General features: G+C 38.7%; 3 protein-coding genes across 4 annotated transcripts in view; 1 reads left to right on the top strand and 2 right to left on the bottom strand.

The window, feature by feature from the left end:
- Positions 1 to 690: 690 nt before the first annotated feature.
- On the top strand, positions 691 to 13589 carry mrps35 (mitochondrial ribosomal protein S35). Its single transcript, XM_041997660.1, has 8 exons — positions 691 to 1038; positions 1847 to 1899; positions 2037 to 2204; positions 5865 to 5925; positions 6058 to 6197; positions 7837 to 7946; positions 8028 to 8097; positions 13132 to 13589. Exons 1-8 carry the CDS (start codon positions 906 to 908, stop codon positions 13399 to 13401), a joined length of 1005 nt encoding a protein of 334 aa, XP_041853594.1. The 5' UTR covers positions 691 to 905; the 3' UTR covers positions 13402 to 13589.
- A 644-nt stretch (positions 13590 to 14233) lies between these two features.
- Positions 14234 to 16961, bottom strand: LOC121647880 (MANSC domain-containing protein 4-like). Its single transcript, XM_041997659.1, has 3 exons — positions 16656 to 16961; positions 16407 to 16541; positions 14234 to 15077 (listed from the first exon to the last, which is right to left on the bottom strand). Exons 1-3 carry the CDS (start codon positions 16873 to 16875, stop codon positions 14275 to 14277), a joined length of 1158 nt encoding a protein of 385 aa, XP_041853593.1. The 5' UTR covers positions 16876 to 16961; the 3' UTR covers positions 14234 to 14274.
- A 735-nt stretch (positions 16962 to 17696) lies between these two features.
- The window catches only part of LOC121648139 (transcriptional enhancer factor TEF-3-like), a 47741-nt gene continuing 44166 nt past the window's right edge, over positions 17697 to 21271 (bottom strand). For both annotated transcript variants that reach the window (XM_041998093.1, XM_041998094.1), the window contains exon 12: positions 17697 to 20900. In XM_041998093.1, the coding sequence (XP_041854027.1) occupies positions 20787 to 20900 (114 nt within the window). In that variant the 3' untranslated portion in view covers positions 17697 to 20786. The remainder of the gene's footprint in view (positions 20901 to 21271) is intronic.

Here is a 21271-nt window from a genome sequence, read left to right as displayed (position 1 = left end):
AGTGGTACATCATTTAGTAGACCTTGTAAAAAAGCTCAATTATGTGGAAGAATAACCAACAAAGCATTAAAGTTAAGTATATAAAGGGGTTAGGTATTTCTGATAATAACTTTGATTCAATCCAGACAGTGTCAGCTAAGATTTTTATTTCTAATTGTTGGAGAACTTGATAGCATTATGTTAGTGATTTATTTAGGCTGTACATTAATCCAGTATGAGAGATTAATTTGTCCATAATGCTCATAATCAATTCACTAACAGCATCAGCACATTGTCAGTTTAGTGCTTAAAAAGTTTCTGAATAAGGTAGCGAAATAAATAAATAAAATAGACCAATCAACCTTAAGTACTTAACATTTTCTTGCTGCTGAATAACAAGACAAAACAGAGCACAATTTCTTGATTTTGTTTGTTTTTACCCAGCTTAAATGTCACCAACATTCCCATCATACCTTTACACATTGTGCTACTCAATTTTCACATGTGTTACAAATATAAACAAAACCCAGCTTGTGCTTTTTACTGATGTTGCTTAGAGTGTTCATTCATAGAGAACAGCCACAAGGCATATTTTTGGACATCCTACATCTGCATAAGTTTTACGAGTGTAATTGAACGCACCACATGTTTCAAAAAACAGCAGCTGGCCGAGGGAGAGCTACCAGCTGGTCATACTTTAGTGGCGGTCGTGCTCCTCCAAATACAGCGGAAGTCTGAAAGAAAACAAATCGAAACCCACCAATGGCAATTAAAAATTGTATTTAAGTTGTTCCAACTACTTTAATAATACGCAACACGAGTAAATCCTATACAGATTTTCATCTGCAGGTGGCACTGTGACCGTTTTTGAAAGATTCGTAATATTGTTATTGTCCCTAGCTGCTTTCCGTAGTCATTGGAAAAACATGGCTTCACTCACAAGCAAGGCGTTTTTGTCTCTAGGTCGAACGAATATTTCTGGATTCAGACTTAAGGAAACAACGAGCAGAGTCACATATGCAACCACTTTGTCTGTAAATCCTTCATCTGGAAATAAAGGTAAGTTTCACAGGTGCTGAACAGTAGTTTACGGTGGTTCAGAACCACTGATGACACATGCTAAGCTAACTAAGATGCTATTACCAAAGCCCAGGTACTATTTGTTCTGAGGTGATACAACCATGGAGTTAGTATCTAAACCCAAACTTAAGTAACTTCTTAAAAGAATATATATCTGCGTCAGAAGTCTTATTATCGCTGAGCGGATACCCTCCGTCTGATTGGTTTACTGTGTCAAAACTTTAAAGTTATTGTCCTTCCTGCGAAGTAAAGCCAGAGAATGAAATTTGCTTTAGATAAAAAGAGATGGAGACGAAGAGAGGATACATAAGTGATATGTGATACATAAGAAGTTATTTATTGATCTCAGAAAAACTTGCATGTCTGATAGCAGTGAAAGGAACGACAGCTGTATGATAGAAGGGGTTATCTTCTTTTAACTGTTTTACCAGCCTCTGTATAGCCTTCTATAATAATTTAATAGACACTATATTAAACTGAACACACAGAAGTATTTTTAAAAGGTTTGCTTAAGGAACAGTTGGTGCATTTGCTTGATAAATACTTAAGATGATTTAGCAACAAAAAGACTTATAAAGGATTTTGTTTCTCTGTATTTGAAAAAATTTTGTATTTGATCATTTATGAACCGGGTGCATATTGCTGGCATAGTTTGGGTCCACATGTCCACGTCAAGAGGGAAATGAAACTGATACCTAGACAGATGGTATTACTTTCAATTGTAAATCGTTTAAAAAATTAAAACATAAAGCTGGAGATATGGTATTTAATTTATTTTCAATTTTAGGTTTTCCAGATAGAGGCAGTAGAGGACCGCTTGGCAGAAGACCCAGAAGAGATGTAAGTTTACAGCTTACCTCCTATATTTATATTTGTCTACTCTGACAAGATTTGCATTTCCACTGAAAAACCTTACTTTTTTCCATTATTTTTTCAATAATAAAACAGCTTTTTTGCCCTTGTGTTTGACACTTCAGCCAGGGGAGCCTAGGACAGCAAAGATGCCAGTGGATCAGGACTGGACCGCAGTTTATCCTGCTCCAGCGCCATTCAGGCCAAACGCTGTCCCCCTCCCTGTCAGGATGGGCTACCCTGTGAAAGGAGGGGTTCCCCCAGAAAAGAAGGGCAACTTGGAGCTAATTAAGGTCACTTTTATTGTCTTATCGGATGTAGTTTTAGGGGAAAATAAACAAAACAAAAAATTAGTTAAAGTGGTTCAATGGTTGTGTGTTAAAACCAATCAGATCTTTAAGGTTTGCCGTGTCTTTTGGATCAGTATATCTGGATTTACAGCCTAATAGTCATCATTACATGCTAAATTAATTGTAGCTAGCTAAGGCTCTTGCAATGTTGATGAAGCACTTTTTGCTCTGCTGCATGATTGTCGCAGCCACCTCTGCGTCCTGATTACTGAGCTGCTGTGTCCAGACACCAGCTGCTCCATCTGGACTCAAGCCACTTGCAGATCCACTACTTACACTCGTCACAGCTGGAACTCTGCCGGGCGGTCTAACAATATTTATTTCATTCCCTCAGACTGCTGTGCCGAGCTAACCGGTGGACATGGCTCACTCATGTTTAATGCTTAAAATATAATACTTTTAAAGTCGTAACTCATAGATGCACCTCTCTCCAATCTCATGTCACTAATGAGACATTTAAGAAGTTTACTTTGGTTCCAGAAATATGTTTTATATAATTATGTGTCTTATATAATATTATTTACTCAAAGGATCAAGGGGATTTTATTTTCCATGTTGCTCACATGCCGTTTAAAACCAGTGTATGCTAAATTCATAGTAATGAATATTTTTATCTAGATCATTGTAAAAATTCTCTTTGATTTATGGGGGCTGTTTACCTTTTTTTTTTTTACTCATTTAGTTTCTATTTCACATCCATTTTACTGCATAATCCACTGTCTGGCCTGAAAATAAAATTTTGCCACAAAAAAAAAAAAAAAAAGTTACATGCACTAATATTTTGTTGGACCACATTTAACTTTGATTACAGCAGCATTCGCTGTGGAATTCTGTCAATGAGCTTTTTCAGATTAATTTCCATCTAGTGTTGTATTAATTATTTTACAAAGATCTTGTATTGATGATGGAAGAGTCCGACCACCTTCTCCAGCACATCCCAAAGATTTTCAATGGGGTTCAGGTCTGGAGTCTGTGGTAGCCAATCCATGCGTGAAGTTGATGTCTCCTGCTCCCTGAACCACTCTTTCACAGTTTGAGCCCGATGAATAACTTGTTGCCAGCTGAAAGATAATCACCCATGCAGTAATTATCCAGTAGAAGGCTCATACTTATTTGCTTAGTTAAATCCAGATGGTGATTTATTTATTTATTTTGGGGGGGCCAGGCAGTGTAAGTGTGCCTGTATCTGTTACAAATATGTAAAAGGGCAAAGAGCAGATAAGCAAGGGAGGGGTTGGAAAATTGAGAATGTGAGAGGAGAGAGTGTATTAATGAATGAATGAGAAACTTCATTGTGTTAAAAGGGGCCATTACAGGATTTCGCCTTAAAACAAAATTAGTAATGCACAGCTTTAAGGCATGTGTCATTAGCTTTATCTCCTGCTGTTTGAATGTTTCAGCTGCTATAGGGAACATTAATATAATTATGGTTGACCCAGAAAAGGATCTATAGCAGACATTTTAATCCATCCAAAGCCTGCAAAAAATACATCTAGAAGAACTTTCCTTATTTTTTTTTTTTTATCTGAAATAATAAATTTCAAATCCAGTGTGCAGCATAGCATGATAAAGAGGCTTAGGTACAGTTATGGACAGTCTCTGCATCTCCCTCAAAGACTGGCATTATGTCATATCTGTTTAGTTCACTTTCACAGTGCTGTGCTGTTTAAGTTGCTCTGTTTGGCTGTAGCTTAGAAACTACTTAATAAATGATCATTTGACATGTTTCTCACATAATTTAAAGTCACTTATGCAGTTTCCCTTCTTCTCTGACTTATATCCTTTGTTGCTCACAGCAAGTATAACTTTTCTTTACATAGCTTCTTTTTTTATTGCATTTCCTAATATTTATATTATTCAGTTCAGTTAAAAGTTATTAAACAGACTTGGGTCCATAAATACACACATAAGGCATAATAAAAGAGAGAGAGTGAGGGGACTATTATTTTAGTATCAAAAAGAATTTTCCCTCTTTTCCAATTTAATACAGCAAATATTCATATCATGCTAACAAGCACATACTATTGTATTAAATCAAAAAGTGGTGGATAGGAGCAGTTAAAAGTTTGAACGGGGTGTTATTTAATATCATGTCTAGTCAGATGTCTCTGAAGAGCTGTTTATATTTTAGATCAACCTATAACTGTCATGGATGTTTGTCTGTTAACATGATTGCAGCAGTTCATGCTTGTGGCATGTGGAAGTGATCCATATATGATACTAGGTCTCAATCTGTTCAATTCTCATATCACAATGTTCTAGAAAAACACCAGGAGGCTAATTCACACACAAAATCACCATAGCAGAGGCTGATATTGAGCCTCCCTGGACCCCTAAGGGAGTCTTCCAAAGAGCACAGGGGGTCTCAGAGGCTTTGATTGTTCAGAGCCAGTGTGATTTAAATTAGGGCCTCATCACAGACCTGAATTGAGGTGTATTTGCTTAAGTTTTTATAATTTGGGTGTTTCTTTAACGTGGAACCAGTGTTTTGGGAGCCTGAAAACATGAACATTGCCCCATTTCATTAATAAGACATGTCTGGAAAATGCCACAGTGCAGATGATGTCCTTATTTTAATTTAAAAAAGAAAAAAAAAGGTAAAAGGGTAAGGTTTAACTTTGGCTTTGGCATTCACAGTGAGAAGCAGCTAATGAAAGCAAAAAAACCAAGCATGGTTTAAACACATGGCTGGGTGGGGGGTCCACAGCTTCTTGGTAGTTGCATGAAGGGGGTCATCAGGGAAAATAGGTTGGGAACTACTTATCTAGTGTGGCCAGGTTATGGTGCATCAGCTTTGCCCTGAAACTGACGAGCTTTATTTACATTTAAATTTGTTGGGCCATGATGTTAAGCACTGAACGTTAATGTAGTCATTGAGTGCGTTCCTATGGGAAATGTAACAATATATTTAGCTGTTTGTACACATTCTGGAGCCCTGGGGTGTTTTAGAGATACTCCAGAGCAGTAGCATCGGATCTGCTGATCCTCAGCGGGCGAAACAACGTGCAAATGCAGCTGTAAATATTCTGGAGCATCTGCTGCCTCTCAGTGAGAAGAGGAAGAGCTGGTAAAAGTCGTGTCATTATCTTTTCTGCTGACTTCTTTGCAGCTCCCCACTCCCTCCTCACTTCTGTGTCTATATTGTGATACTCATATAAACACTATCAGTCATCAAGAGCCTCACATGCTGACCTGTTGTAAGGGAAAAAAACACTGATTACAGTGTATTTCTTTGCACCACCTTTTGCTTCCTTTGCCCTCCAGACGGACCGTCATTTGTCCATCCCTGTTATTGTTATATGCCACATTTGCAGCTGTGAAAGCAGCATAAATTCTCCCTCGATGAAGTGCTTATTTATGTGAACAGCAACTACGGAGAAAGGCTGGTATAAATTGTCTAAACGTAGTCTGAACGGGTTCATGTGTGAAATTGGCTCATGGATGAATTTGTGCTCATTCAAAGCTAGTCACCATGAAGTCTGAAATAATTGCTCAGGACTTCTCTAATAAAGCATATTTCATTGTTTCTTCGTATGCACATTTGATTTGAGCTCTGATATACTGAGGTTTGTGAACATTTACCTCTCACTGATCGTATTTCAGATACCAAACTTTCTGCATTTGACGCCCGCAGCCATCAAGAAGCACTGTGAAGCTCTGAAACGTAAGCTCTTAGTTTGGTTGTTGAGACGAAAGTGGTTTGTTTCTTTGGGTTATTAATAAATAGTATAATTAATCTTGTTTCCTTAAAACTGCCTTGTTAAGTTTACATGTACACTTCTTTTTCTGCTTTTAGCTTTCTGTACTGAGTGGCCGTCCGCCTTGGACAGTGACGCTAAATGCGATGAGCACTTCCCAGTTAAAGTTGAGAGCACGGACTACGTGTCTGCTGGCCCCTCCATCAGAAACCCCTCAGCTCGTATTGTTCACCTCAGAGTGAGTGTCCCAGCTTTCGCATTTGTTTTCAGCTCCTTATGTGGAAAAGTCTTAAACTGAGGTTTTAAAACTGGCCTGACTTTAACTGGGTTATGTGAAGGTATAGAACAACAAATGAGGAGAAACCTGACACAGAACTTGAGATTAGAGATTTACAGGGATATACGACGACCAGATGACGATTTATCTATAGAGACGTTCATTCTGAAACCTAAGGAAGAAGTCTACAGAGAGATTAGTCCCGTATAAACTTAAATGTGGTTTGGCTTTGTTGTAGTTCTTGGGTCACTCTTTAATGTCTTTGGAATGTTTTGGGCACAGGAAATGTTTTGATTTTATTTATTTAGGGGAAAAAAGAGCCCACTACAAAACAGTTTAGCATTGGCATATTTGCTGAGACATTTTAATATTCCTCTTAATCCCCTCCTTCACCACTAATCCATCCATATGCAACCCCCCCCATCAGTCTGGAGTCCTACATGGTAATACATACAAAACACATGCCAGCAAGAACCCATTAAAAATATGTACTGTTGTGTTATATGAAAAGAATTTAAAGAACCTGACAGATTTAATATGTAATTAGTTATATTCAGAATAACAGATTCATCCACTGGTTATCAGACTCGCAGAACTGATGATGTAGAGGTTAGAACAAGCATAATAATTTATGTAATGTGGTTGAGAAGTCCCTTAGCTGGCCAAGTCTAGCCAAAATGTTTCTGTCATTTTGGCTTTAATCTGGTTTTTAACCTAGTGGTCGAGGCTTCTTCGAACAGGTGAAGAGTTAAAAGAAATCACATGTTGTAATACAGATACAAAGTAAACAGTTTTTGACAAATTTGCCGTTTTTCCAGGCGGAAGTGTGTCATTTTTGCCGTTAATCACCAGCCATCTGCTCTTGACACATTGCCTTAGATTATATCAGCAAGGTAGGAATTAGAAATTAATCCAGGTGGATTAGGCTGGAAGATAGATTGGAGAGCAAATCTCACACAGTGAAATACCAAATCCAGAACAAGTGGACTAAGCCCATACTTTTTATATTGAAAGAAAGTGAATTAGTCATGAAAATGCATAAAAAAGTTTCTTTTATTTACTTGCTTTTTAAAACGAGCTGACGGCGTCGATGGATGCTGATGGAAATACTTGAACACGCTCTGTGGCACAAGCTGATTTAAGCTGGTCACACGGTTCCAGAAGCAACACACTCAACCACTTTACCATATCTGGTACATATGTGTGCCAACTCGCTTGTGACCTCTGAGCAGGTTGCATATAGACTGCATTACACACAGATGTATCTGTGATGTGATGTCTGAACTGATAAGTCGAAGCCATGAAAAAACAATGTAATCACTGCATAATCTTTTTTTTCTATCATCTCTGCCAAGGGTTTAAAGTGATTCTGGGCCACAGTGTAAATAAATAGTGTGATTTCACCTGAAAAAAACTATAAAATAAATCAAAGTCAAAGCTTCGTAAAGGTTAGAAAACAAAAATTGTTCTCAGTTTAGCTGTCGTTCTTATTCCTAAATTATAAAAAGAGACGTCCTTTTTTCTCTTTACACCACAGAGCTTAATGTGAAAGTATTTTGTGCCAAAACAATTGAATAACCTCATGTCATCGTCCTCCAAGGTAAAGCTGTCCAGTTTGAACTTGGATGACCACGCGAAGAAGAAAATGCTCAAACTTGTTGGGCAAAGATACTCCAAAGATACAGATATCCTCACAATTACAGCTGACAGGTAAACAATGCCTCCTGAAAACACACAGTAGAAAGAAAAATTAACAAATGCTCTAAAGCTTTTTTCTTTTTTTTCTACCAGCTGCCCACTGAGGCAGCAGAACTACAACTACGCCATGTACCTGCTTACTGTTCTCTACCACGAGTCTTGGGTAAGTAGGACTTTTTTCTGAAGTGTCTGCTTAACTATTGTTAGTGCCAATCTGAAGCATGAGCAGGGCTTTTACACCCTGTTAGTCCTGGTATTAACGTCTGTCCTGGAAGAGCCATCGGCAGGTACGTTTGTTCACAACTGGGATTAGGATGCACCTCTATCTGTGTGGTCACTTGTGATCAGATCTCAGTTATATATGTGTAATTAAACTGGAGTTTACGTCATACAGTCAGCTGAGCTACTATTTTTTTTTTATTTAAACTTGCCTAATATCCAGTCTTAGTTGTTGGATGTAAACAAGGACTTAATAGCTGGCTGTTATGATTTGTTAGAGTATGACAACACGGGCAATTATTAAACCTGTATCTTTCCAGTATGACATGACACTGAGAATGACAGTCCTGTGCAAGTAAAATAACTTGTGATGTTTTGTAAAGTTACCTTAACTAGGGACTAAATTTGCAAAGTTCTGTCTGGCATTCTTGTCAAAATATTTAATAATGATACATCTTATTTAGAAAGCGCTTTTCAAGACACTCAAAGATGCTTTACAAGCAAGAAAATCAAGAATACAAAATGCAATTAAAAAACACAATTGCATAAATCATTACTTAAGGTACCAATTAAGATCTTAAAAAAAAAAATAGATCAAATTTATTATTAAAAGCTGCTCTGAGAAGATTGGTTATGTCAGGTCAGAGCATTCACAGATAGTTTTAGGGAGTGAATTCGAGAGTAGAGTCAGCATAGAAAGTTAAAAGGATTTTTTTTTTTTTTTTTACACACCAGTTCCCTTATTATCTTTTCGCCCAGGCATGATGTAAATTCAACAGTTATCGTCTTGTCTGAATTATAAGCATAATTTGGGGTTTTGGTGTCTTCTGACTGATTGCATCTGTATGTGTCCTCAGTCGATGGAGTGTGAGAATACTTATATGTTTGCTGTCCTCTGGAGGTCAGATCAGCTGGGACATGCCAATGCCAGGTCTAAACGGGGCTTTACTTTACTAAACGACCACTGATTTGAAGATCCCTCTTGGGCCTGCACCTTACTGTTAAGCATCTCTTTTAGGCGTTTGCTGGGGTAAATGTGATTTTTTTTGTACATCTACTGAAGTTTTTTGTTCTGTGACCTTTTTGTGTTCTTTCAACAAGCATCCATTCATTTAAAGGCCAGCTGCTCGCTGGCATTACTTGTAGCCACCGTGTTGCACTGTCACGTTGTGTTTTCACCCTTTGCTTTCGAGATCAGATACATAATGACACCTTATCTCATGCACTGCACTCTTGTTGTGAAGGAGTAAAAGAAATAAAAAAATAATGGCCTCACATGGCCTGCTGGGCTTTTACAAGATTTAATAAACTTCAGCTACTTTGCTGTGTTAAAAAATATTCAAGTTTGTGTTTTTGCAGTTATCTAAAAAAAGCTTTTTAATTTTTTTTTTTAATCTTCTAATCTCTTAATTAATTAGAATTTTTCCCATTAAGCTGTTTTTTTCTGTTATCTTACAAACATAGTTCATGTATCTCTTCAGAGACCCCAGGAAGGATCAAAATCCTCCAGAAACTTTTAAACATGGTGAAATAAAACATGAATTTATTTTATCAAAGTCACTAATTTATGAAAGATATTTGTGTCCTTAACTGTATATATATTTTTTTTATAAAGTGGGAAATCATCTAACCCTTTTATAAACAAGCCTTCTTTGGTTCATGCTCAAAACAGACAGTGTGTTGATTTCAGGTGCTGGCACGTGATGTGGTGCTGTTAAAGACACATTACATAACTTTCTGACCTTTAAACTCTGGGGCCGTCACTGCCCCGCAGCATCCACGAGGCTAAGAAACAGAGCTGTACAACATTTTCGTCTGGGACACCATGTGACGTGGCTTCACTTCTTCAGTCTAAATTGACAAACTTTCTGCTTGGTGTATCACTGTGATGAAAATTTCGGCAATTAATATCCCATTGTGTCCATGTTCTTGTTAGCTATGTGGCAGTTTATGTATGATGTATGTCTTGTAGTGCGATTAACAGATGTAAATAGTTTACATGTAGACTGTGATCATTGATGATTGCAGCTGTATTATTTTGTATAGCCCAGGGGTGTCAAACTCAAATACACAGTGGGCCAAAATGAAAAAACTGGAACAAGTTGAGGGCCAGACTGGTTCAATGTTTATTAAATGCTTTTTTAAAATGACCTTTTTGCACATACTGAACCTGGAACTAACAGAACTTATTAGTTATTGCCTATAAAAACAACATTTATCATTAAAAAAGGTGTTCAAATCCATTACATTTACTTCTAATGGCTCTATATGCATTTTTCTTTTTCAGAGTAATTTCAAGTGAAAACATTTTCTACAGGCAAAAAGACAAAAAAAATTCCCTCATTTGAAAAATCAATTGCCCTGTAATAGAAAGAGAAGAGATGCAATAAATTAAACTGCATTGAAGGTCAGTTTTCTACATGAAGCGACAGTAGGAACTTAGATGAGTGATCTTACTGCCATCATAAAATTTGGTTCATATTCAAGGTTTATTCTCCCTTACAGTCTCCCTTTAAACTTTAAAAAAACTGGCACCTAAAGGGTTAAAAACTCCTATACCTTTTGGAAACTTTGTTTCCAGTCTAGATGTTTGTGTCTGTCGTGGTGCTTCCTTTTTTAAGCCGTTTTCTTGCGTTTTCTTTCATTAAAACCTCACTGTCTCCACACAGAAGACACGCAGCTTTGTATTTCATATCAAACACATTCTCTTCTCTGTTTTCAAAGTCTACTTTTCCTTTTGTCATTTTTCGGGGAGAGGGGTTGTTGACAAAGATGAGTAGTTCCATCAGGCTGCTAGAGAACAAGCGAGGTGCATACTCGTGAGCCTGTGATTGACACACTGGCAGTGCATTGTGGGACTTGTAGTAATATAGTGTTGCATGCACACTATCACCGGGCCAGCTCTGATAGTGATTAGGCAAGGCAAGGCAGTTTATTTGTATCGCACATTTCATGTACAGGACAATTCAAAGTGCTTTACATAAAACAAAGGCATTACAGATATTTAGAAATAGTAAAAGGCATCAACAGATAATCACAATAAAATAATAAATTACATTAAAATGATTAAAAGCAAGATAAGTTAAAAAGTTTCCGTGCAGATTTCATGCATAGGCGCATGAGAAAAGAAATGTTTTTAACCTGGATTTAAAGATGTCTACATTCAGGGAAAATTTAATCTCAACTGGCAGTTTGTTCCATTTGTTTGCAGCATAACAGCTAAATGCTGCTTCTCCATGTTTAGTCTGGACTCTGGTCTGGACTAGTTGACCAGAGTCTTTGGATCTAAGAGCTCTGCTAGGTTTTTATTAGATACGGTCATGCGGGCCAAAACTAATTCATTCACTGGCCAGACGTGGCCTGCGAGCCTTGAGTTTGACACATGCCAGTTAATTTAGTGGCTTGAATTTGCACAGTGGTGCAAATTAAAATTTTGGAAAATAACTTATTATGTAAGACCATCATTGATATTTACCAGGGGATTTCTCGTCTATTTTGCTATGTGATCTGAGTTTAAACTCATTAGGGCAGGGATCCCCAACTCTGGTCCTCAAGGTTCGCTGTCCTTCAGACAATGTTTGGCTCAATAGCAAACTTGGGCAGAGCTTGTTAGAGGTCCATGTAATTTTAATCAGATGGGAAACATCTAATGCTGTCAGAATAGCTGGTCTTGAAGACTAGGGTTGGGAATCACTGCATTAAAGAGATATCAGAGTTGAATGGGCAGAAGGTTACCAAACAGTAGCATTGTCCAGCTGACATTTCCCCACAGATGACTTGAAAACAGACTCTCCTATCAGGTATTGACCCTGATACTCATTCACATTAAGCCAGCCATGCCACATCAGAGAGGTCTGCCACCGGGTCATTTGCCCAGACACTGTCCGAATGGATTTACAGTCAGCCAGATAAAAGAAAATGACTCCCCTTGTTATGCAACCTCTGCCTTTAGCAGCTCTTCCAGTCATGACTTAGCCACATTAAAGAAAACTCTCTGAGCTGAGAAAAGGTGCCAGGAAGCACAACAGTGTCCGTTGCCCTTTTGGACACACAATGGAAGGCACAGTGCTTGTCCAGCAGGCTGTTAGACGATGTGAGAGTAGTGTAGTGATCAAGCTGTAACGCTAGCCCACAAAGAGGCCAGTTGTTAAGAGGCACTGAGGTGATAATATCTCCGCACTAGGGAGAGACGGACCTTGCCTCCTAATTCCAATGTGTGTTAATCCAGGCCAGTGTTGGGGCTCACCGCTCAAACCTTTTCCCAACATGGAGGGGTGTTTACCCTCATGCCCAAAACTTGTTCTCTAAGGAAAAAATGTTTAGAGGGGACATAAGCTCAGTCAAAAACACAAGTGGCCTTTTGTCTACTGGCAATTGATCACATATATTGTCTGTTGAACAAAATGCTTCCTGATAGATTCATGGAGTGGTGTTATGACAGGACTTCATCTTTTTTATATTGCAATAAAAACAAACATGACTACATTTCCCAGTAAAGATAAAACAGTGCAGCCTAAGTCTTAGTGTGGCACAATACAAAATATGTAGGATCTGTAAGGCCAATAAAGTATCCTATGTTTTCCATTCTCTGGGACCTGGACTTAGTTCAGACAGGATTCTATATGTAGAGAAGTAATAATGGTCATTAAGCTCAAACACCTGCAGAACTGAGGTCCGGTCACTGTTTGGCGTCAAGCCGCTGCATAATGGATCCTATTGTTGTCCAAGGAATGTGAGGTTAGCTACACAGGCAGCACAAAGAGCTACATATGGAGAAATACTTTTCATTGGGAGAGAAGCATAAAAAAGGGTTGATTTGAGTTGAACTGTGTTTTTGTTTACACCCAGTATTATTTTTTACAGTTAAGCTGGAGCTTGAATAACAAAAGCTGTTTCTGTGGTCTAATTTTCAAGTAAAACAGAGTAAATTTTCCTTCAATATATGAAGATTAAATGTTATGTTTTTCTTATATTTTAGAAAACTGAGGCGTGGGAGGCTGAGAAGACCGTAGCAGACATGGAGGAGTATAGCTGGGAGGACAGCCCGTCCCAAAAGAATATCTTGGACACGCTGTTTCGCATGAAAGCAGCCGGAGAGGGAGACTGCGAGGAAATGCGAGAGCAGCTGCTGGGAAGACAAGAGGTGCAGGAGTATAAGGACTCTGTCATAAGGCTGAAGAACGAAGGAGAGAATGAGAGCAGCATGCTGCAGTACAAGGAGGCCGTCAAGAAAGTGCTCAACCTGTAATATAGCAAATATACAAGTAAATCTATTTACATAATGACGGTGAGCAACATCAATAAGGTTCCTTTGAAGTTGCAAACATTTTTATATGTTAACTTAAGATTTTTGGGACTCAAAATAAGCAATTACAGCAGATAATGGCAGCTTCATATGAGGTGGAGTTTAATGACAATAAAAAAAGAATGATGTAAGCTGTTTTTAATGACTGTTAAATGAAGTCGGTGTGTACTTTTATCAGAGCCTCATTCACAGAGTTTCCAACCCATCTTTCCACATCCCACTCTTGTCTTTGTCAGATCTCAGAGCAGCTCCTTGGTGAAAGGACGCTTTGAGCTGCAGGCTGTTTAACAGTCCTTTACTTTTGAGTGTGTTTGTGGTTTGTCCACTTTTAGGTCAGGGGCAACCCAACACAGTGAGGAGATGTGCAGGATGCTTTAACACTGGATGATCTGTACCACGCTTGAGTTGCAGCCATTAAGTGCTCTTAAGAGCGATATAGACAACTAGCCAATGTTTTAAAAGTTTGGCATGAACAGTAAAGTACAGAAAAATGTAGTTTGGGCAAAAGGACAGTCACTTTCTTGAAGATGTAGACTGCTCTTGTGTCTAAAGCACATTAGGTGAAAATGAAACCCAAGCTGTGGCAGCTTTTTTCCTTTTTTTTTTTTTTTTTTTTGTAGTCTCATCTAAACATCAAGTCTCTGCCTTGTAATTTTTCCTTTTTATCCAATCACAGCAAATCAGTACAAAGCATATTACTGAAAATGATTCTCATGTGGCTACTGTCGAGAAATTAGTGTATTTCTTCATAAAAAAAAAACAGTGAAAAACCAACTAAATGTCCGTCCTGTCATCATTCTCTCCTTGTCCCCCTGTTCAGGGGTTCTCTCTGACCAGCACATACTTAATCAGGCGCATGGAGGCTTTTTTCCCTCTCCATGACGTACGGTAGCGTCCCATCCTCTTCCTCTGACCCCTCCAGCTTACCACCAGCAGAACAGAGCAGCAGCAGCTCAGCAGGACTGTGACACAAATGACAACTGCAACCAATAAAGTGTGGGCAGCCACATGCCAGCCAGGTCCCAGCTCCACTACGGGGTCCTCACCACCGACTCCCTCGCTGCCTGCAGTGTGGTTCCTCCCTAAGCCGATGTTGGTGTCATTGGCCTGTTTGCTGCTTTCTGTGTCTCTCATAAGAGTTGTGGCAGTTGAAAGGCTGTTGGCCAACTGAGGGAGGGTGGTAGTGTGATGAGGGGTTGGCATGGATGAGGAAGGCTCTGTGTTTGTGCTAGAATAGGCAGGAGGCGTCTCAGGCTCATGATGGCCAAAAGTGGTAACAATGGTGGAGGGATGAAGGGAAGTAAAGCTAGAAGTAGGAGATGGGGTCGGCCTTGTTGTCTGTGCATGGTTTCCTGAGGTTGGTGGAGTTTTTCCAGTTGTAGAAACTGTTTTAGGCTGAGAGGGGCTCTGTTGTGTCGTGGTCCTGTGCACTCTTCTCGCTGAAGTTGAGGGTTTGCCTGAAGGTACAGAGGTCAGAGGCAGCACAGCAGGTGGATGGATGAACTGCCGCTTGTCTGAAGGCAACAGATCGGAGATGTTGACTCTACCATAGTGATGGGGTAACACACGGACGTTAGATGTGAAGTATTTTCCAAACACCAACAGGTCAGGATCCACACCTGAAACATGAAGATGTTGATGAGCCTAATGAGTTTTTGTTCTGCATGTACTGAAACATGATTTAACAGTGATGAATGATTGTATATAGACTAAGCACAAAACGTAAGAAAAAATGTCAATTATTTCTTTGCTTAATGCTTTTCAGCAAGAACCTTATACCGCTAGAAAACTTGTTTATTTTTTTTTTTAAATGTTGCCACATGTGTAAGGAAAATTTGTGGAATGAGCAACAGAGGCAAACATGTGGGTTGCATCTAGAACTTACCTAATCTTCTCTGTCAAGCTAAACAGCTTATTTTCTATAGACTCTAGTGCTGTTCATTGGATTGGGTCATTAAAGTCTGGAGAAACAAGACTATTGGCAATTAAACAAGTTATTCATTTAACAAACAGAGGGTTTGTGTCCCTGCATTGGAATAAATAGGTATAGACAATGGCTGAGTCAGTGGATAAACAGAGGCCTCAGTAGCATGTGAAAGAACCAAGCTAACAGGTACCTCATCCTAGGCACCAGCTTTCCATTCAGATTGTCTCCAGTGATGACAAGTCTTGTTTTTTTTTTTGTTTGTTTGTTTGTTTTTTTCCCATTTTTGTGAGGTCACCCTACACATCATACTTGCTTACCAGAAGCTGATAGCTTATCAGTGCAGTAATCACAAAAATGTTCTCCATGTCTTCTCCATACTTTGACCCTACAATCCTATCATGTACCAGAAGCTCAAAACAAGAGTTTAAGCTGTTGAGATTGGCTGAGAAGATCTGCAAAGCACAGCCCACATATTCAGCTCTGCTGCTCATCCCACAGATACATTTTCCTTACAAAAACAGAAATAAACAGGTTTTCCAACTGAATAAGATATACTGCCAAGAAACGCTGTTACAGCAAAGAAATAATTGACCAAACACAAATTTTCCTACTTTTTGTGGTACATTTATGGATGACCCAAATACCAGAATAAAATGCTAAAGAGAATGATAAACGGGTTACCTGGCAACAGGTCAGTAAATACAAAGGAAGAGTAGCCGACCTCTCCTTATCAAATACTACTTGGTTATGAAATCAAATGATCTTTGACTTCTGAATCTCAGCATAAGGTTTCAAAGAATATGGGGACTTCACAAATGATGGTACTTAATATTAAAAAACTGACAACTGTTTGCAAGCGACAAAACTGTAAACCAGTTCTGCATGGCGATATAAGAAGAATATGATTCAAAATGCATAATCAAGGGGATTCTACAATCTGCTGAATGAATGCATGAATGAACAGAAATCCAGACTCCATGAATGATAAACTGTTAGGCTATGAGAAATTGCGGTGACTTACCCTTTGTGACATTATAGAGTACAACGTTGCCTTTGAGACTCAGGATGCAGCTCTCCAGTGTGGGACAATGCAAGTGGAAGCAGTTCGCGTTTTCTTGAGCGGTTTCATAATGAAATATGGCCAGATTACAGGAAACTATGGGAAGCAGGGAAGATAATCAGTCAGATTGGAATGCATGGGGTCAAGATTAATAGAATCACATGCACCGTTTCCCAATTAACATAACGATATGACAGAAAAATAACTCACAATTTCTGGTAAGGCAGCATGTGCGGCTACATTCCAGCGCGGTCTCCTCTTGGTAAAACTTAAGCAGCTGCGCTCCTCTTCTTTGAGATTCCTCGATGTCGATGAAAACACCCGGGAACCGTCGAATCCAGCAGTTTTTGTAATAGCTGGTCGGTGAGCACCTCGACTCAGTGTTGCACACCAGACTCAAAACCGTCAGTAAACCCCATGGAACGTTCATTGCGCGTAATTTAAGTCACACCATGTCAGATCACAACACGGATAAAGCACCCACATATTTGGAAGGATGATTACTTAGAGCTGCTGACAGGCATTACGTGTAGGCAGAGTTCTGTCTTCCTCTTTTTTTCTTTTTTTTAACAGGTGCAGTCAGTCTCCAGGTGCGTCTCAGTTACGCACCTGGAAGAGGTGGAGACGCAGTCGTAGGTAAGGTGTCCTATGTATCTGCACAATTTCATTGACACAGAATAACACCATAACCAATGACTACTATACAAAACAATGGTCAAAATCTGATGTAAAAGAAAGAAAAAAAGTGGATTTATTTTATTTGAAGTTGAATGTTATATCCAAGCATGAGCGTGACATCATGCTCTAAAATTATTATTATTATTATTATTTTAACCTATTGTGAGCTTGCCCCTATCAAATTTACAGCTAGTAGCTGAAAGCTTTCTTTTTGGATTTTGAGCTTATGGAGTGAAGAAAAAAATCTAAATAGAAACAATTCTGTAAAATTTGTTTATAAAAGAAATCAGCTAAAACAGTGCCATTGTCAGGAATTGTATTCAGTTACACCTTTAAAAAAAGGAATATCAGATTCCTTAAACGTTCACCTTCGCAAAACGGATTTGCAACTATAGCCTACATTTTATTTATCAAGCTACATGACATGCTAGTAGTATTTTTTTCTTCTTATTAAAATATCTGTTCATAGTTTGATTATTTTTCCAAGTGAATGAAAACTTGACATCCAAGTACATGAAACACACACCGGGAATGGGTTGAAGGAACTTGCACATCACGCATTGCTTCCCAACACAGTGCAGTTTTAATGGAAGTTTTTAAATCCAAATAGTCGACCTGCATATTAAAGCAAACAATCTACAGCCAATGTTTCACAACGTTAAAAATGAATCCATTTGAAATTTGTCTTATTTGGCCTCAAGTCTTCGTTTAATAGACATTAAAGATCTGTTTTCTTTTACTCGCACAAGAGGTGACGGCCATCTGTCTCAGAGGACACTTTAATGGTTTCATGGCCACTGCTTCTTGAACTCCATACGAAAAGAGGCATACAAGGGCCGTCGTCCTGCAGGTTTTCAATGTTTCCCTGCTCCAACACACCTTGCTCAAATTAATGAGTCATTCTGCAGAGCTCCGTAGGCTGTTGTTTCCATTCATTTGAGTCTGGTATGTTGGAGAAGGGATACAATGAAAAGCTGCAGGACTGCGGCCCTATGACCCAACTGAGTAGCTCTGGAGCCAAGTGTAAAGAGCAAAGGGAAGGGGACTAGGCCTTTAAATAAAAGTGTAATGATGCCTGTACACCATGAGATGGCAATAGTCACTTTCGTTGAAAGATAGATGTGTCTCATCAGTGTTGCTGAATTCAATAAATGAATGAATCAGATATTAAATGCAAAAATTGATATAGATAAAACTGACTTTCAATGACACCTGTGATCAGCCCTAAAAGAGCAAGCCTGATATCACAACAAACATAACACTAGCTTAACTGATTACTTATATAAGAGCAAACTGACAGAAAAACATTAATTGGGACACTTGTTGGCCTCTAATATGAGAGGATATCTGCTTATTATTACATGCAACAAGCAGTTTGGATTGGCTTCTTTAGCTGGATTAAACATTTTTAACCTATTTGCATTCTGTTTGTTTGTTTTGGATTTGTTTTAATGAAAGAAATTTTTAAAAACACCTTTTACAATACTTTCCTTTTTTTCAGCCAGCCCTTAGACTTCCTTTGTCCACGACATTGTGAGTAAATAGGATGCTCATCAGCAACACTTTATATCAATGTAATATGTACAGTATAACTAAATCTGAGTATTTTAATAAAACATATGCCAAACAGCTTAAACTAATGCCATAATTATGATTTAATATCAGATAAACATTTTTATTGGCATGTCCCAATTTGCATTTGCAAATGCAGACTGTATTATAAAACATAAAGGTTTAAACATTTACTGAATGATATGGCTTACTCTTATTTAAGCAATCTCAGTAAGAATCAGTGTTCTATTATACATAGTTGGAAAGCCTGATTAATCTAATTATCTTTATGAGGAACAATAACATATAAATATCATGCTTCTGAGGAATGAGCAACACACATGTGTGTTGTGCACATCAAAAATTTGTCAAGATCCCTTGCAGTATTTTCCTGCTGCTACTCACTTCTGTTTTGAGTTGCTTGCTGGATAAAATGATTGCACTCTCCCACAGTAATAAGAAGGGAAAAAACAGCGTACAGTTGCCATTTTTATACTTTAATTATTTTACACTGATAGGGACCTCAGTAGCATGTGGAAGATCCATCTAAGATGGAGCTACAACACCTTGGCACCTCCTCCTCATGCTGGTCATCAGCCTGGTCACATTTTGCTGTGGGATAGTATCCCATTCCTCAACCAGAGGTTGTTGAAGGTCAGCCAGCCTGGTTGTGTCGGTCACTTTAGCACAAACAGCTGATTCCACAAGTGTTCAATGGGGTTGAGATGTGGACTCACAGCAGATCAATTCATCCTCTCCGCTCCCAAAATCCTGAGGTAACAATGATCTGTGAGGGAGTGCTGTCATCCTGCAGGATGGAGTTAGGTCCCAGATTCTGGAGATATGGGATTGCCACTGGCTCCAGAATTTCATTCATGTCTGTCTATCAATTCACTGCCAGTTATTCATCTGTGACTGGCACATACCTGGCAGTACTTAAACCCAATACAAGAGCGAACACCAACTGGAAAATATTGCAAAGGATTTTGGCACAGCTTTTGGGGGGCACTACCCTCATGTTTACTTGTGTTGCTCACATCTAACACAAGCCTTACAAGTTATACCTTAATGGTAAAGTAAATAATTAGGGTTTAGAACAATGATTTAATATTAAAACACAAATTGGTATTATTAAAGGAGGGAAATATTTAAAACCAAACAGAAGATTTCCTTATTTTTTATGCTAGATTTACACTGGATGCACATCTGAGGATATGTCATTGGGTCTGCACCCTTTACAAAACTCAACAAGAATTTATGTAAGAAACTCATGTATTTTCATCTGACACTTCAGGGCAAGTTACATATACAGACAACTTCTGTAATCAGTTTAAAGATCCCAGTCTGGTTCAAGTTAGCAGTGTTATTTATGTGCCTTATGTTGTAGTCAGATAGATGTCAATCAGAGACAATAAGACAATACAGGAAACATTCAACAATAAACATCAAAATGAATACAGCTCTTTTAAATCATTTTAGCCACTTATCATAACTCTGTTAAGAGGAGATGGATGTGACACTGTACATAATTACTCAAAATGCCAAAAAAAAACAAAAAAACAAAAAAAACAAAAAACAAACAGTGGCTCCAAAAGTGATCTTCAATAGATGTGCAAAACCACAACCTGCATTTTTTCCCCATTGTTATCTTTTTTTAAGTCACTAGATGGCACCGTGGGGCAACTAAATTCTTCCGTCGCAAACACCCCCTGCACATGCATGTGTGTAAAATAATCTAAATTAAAATCAAGCTCTAGTAAAATGAGATGAAGAACACCACCAATGACAACTTTCATGCAACTTTTGTTGGCCATGTTTGACTCCTTTGGTATAGAGACCACAGTGTTTTATGGTCCATCTCTTTTCTTTCTTCTTGCCACTTTTCTCACACAGCCTGTTTTAGCTTCCACAGTCCCAAATCCACCTCCTCTTCCTCAGCAGTAGTAGAGTTCCTGCACACGCCGATGCAGCCAGTGTTTCTCTGGGCTCCTGACCGACCTGACAGAATTCAGCTTTAAGCTCATGGTGGCAGTAGTCTGTTTGTTGGGTGTTGTTGCTCACTGATGTGCTACAAAGGGTATAGAGCTGGTAAGTTCCAACTGTGCGACTATGTCAGTCCTTGACTAGCCTGTAAATATGATGCTGCGCACCGTGCTCGCTAGTGGACACCTCAAAGACATAAGCTATGCACAGCAGGGTCTCCAGTGTGTCTCTGTTTGCCACCACCTGATGACGAAAAAAGAAAGCGCATTTTAGTTTAGACAGATTTGAATAGCAACATTGTTAATTAAATGCAGTTTAATCTTGTATACTTGTGTCTTTAGCAGAGCTGTGACTTTCAGCAGCATTGCCAAGCTATAACAGGAATATCCGATCCACATAAATCAACACACTTATTCTGTGTGTGGAATAAGTGTGACTGTGCAACAAGCACAGCACAAGCACACAGCTTCAGCAATTCTATCTGTTCTTTATATTTGACACTGAGCTGAACTGAATGTCATAGGAGACATAAATGCATTGTGTTCAGCATTGCAGCAGAAGATATGCACTTCTATGTGTCTGCTGTCTGAAAGTATTCATAAGCTGTTCACAGT

Source organism: Melanotaenia boesemani, chromosome 10 (assembly GCF_017639745.1).
Source record: "Melanotaenia boesemani isolate fMelBoe1 chromosome 10, fMelBoe1.pri, whole genome shotgun sequence".
NCBI lineage: Eukaryota > Metazoa > Chordata > Actinopteri > Atheriniformes > Melanotaeniidae > Melanotaenia > Melanotaenia boesemani.
The sequence above is the reverse complement of the archived record's forward strand: the minus strand, read 5'-3'. Positions and strand labels throughout refer to the sequence as shown.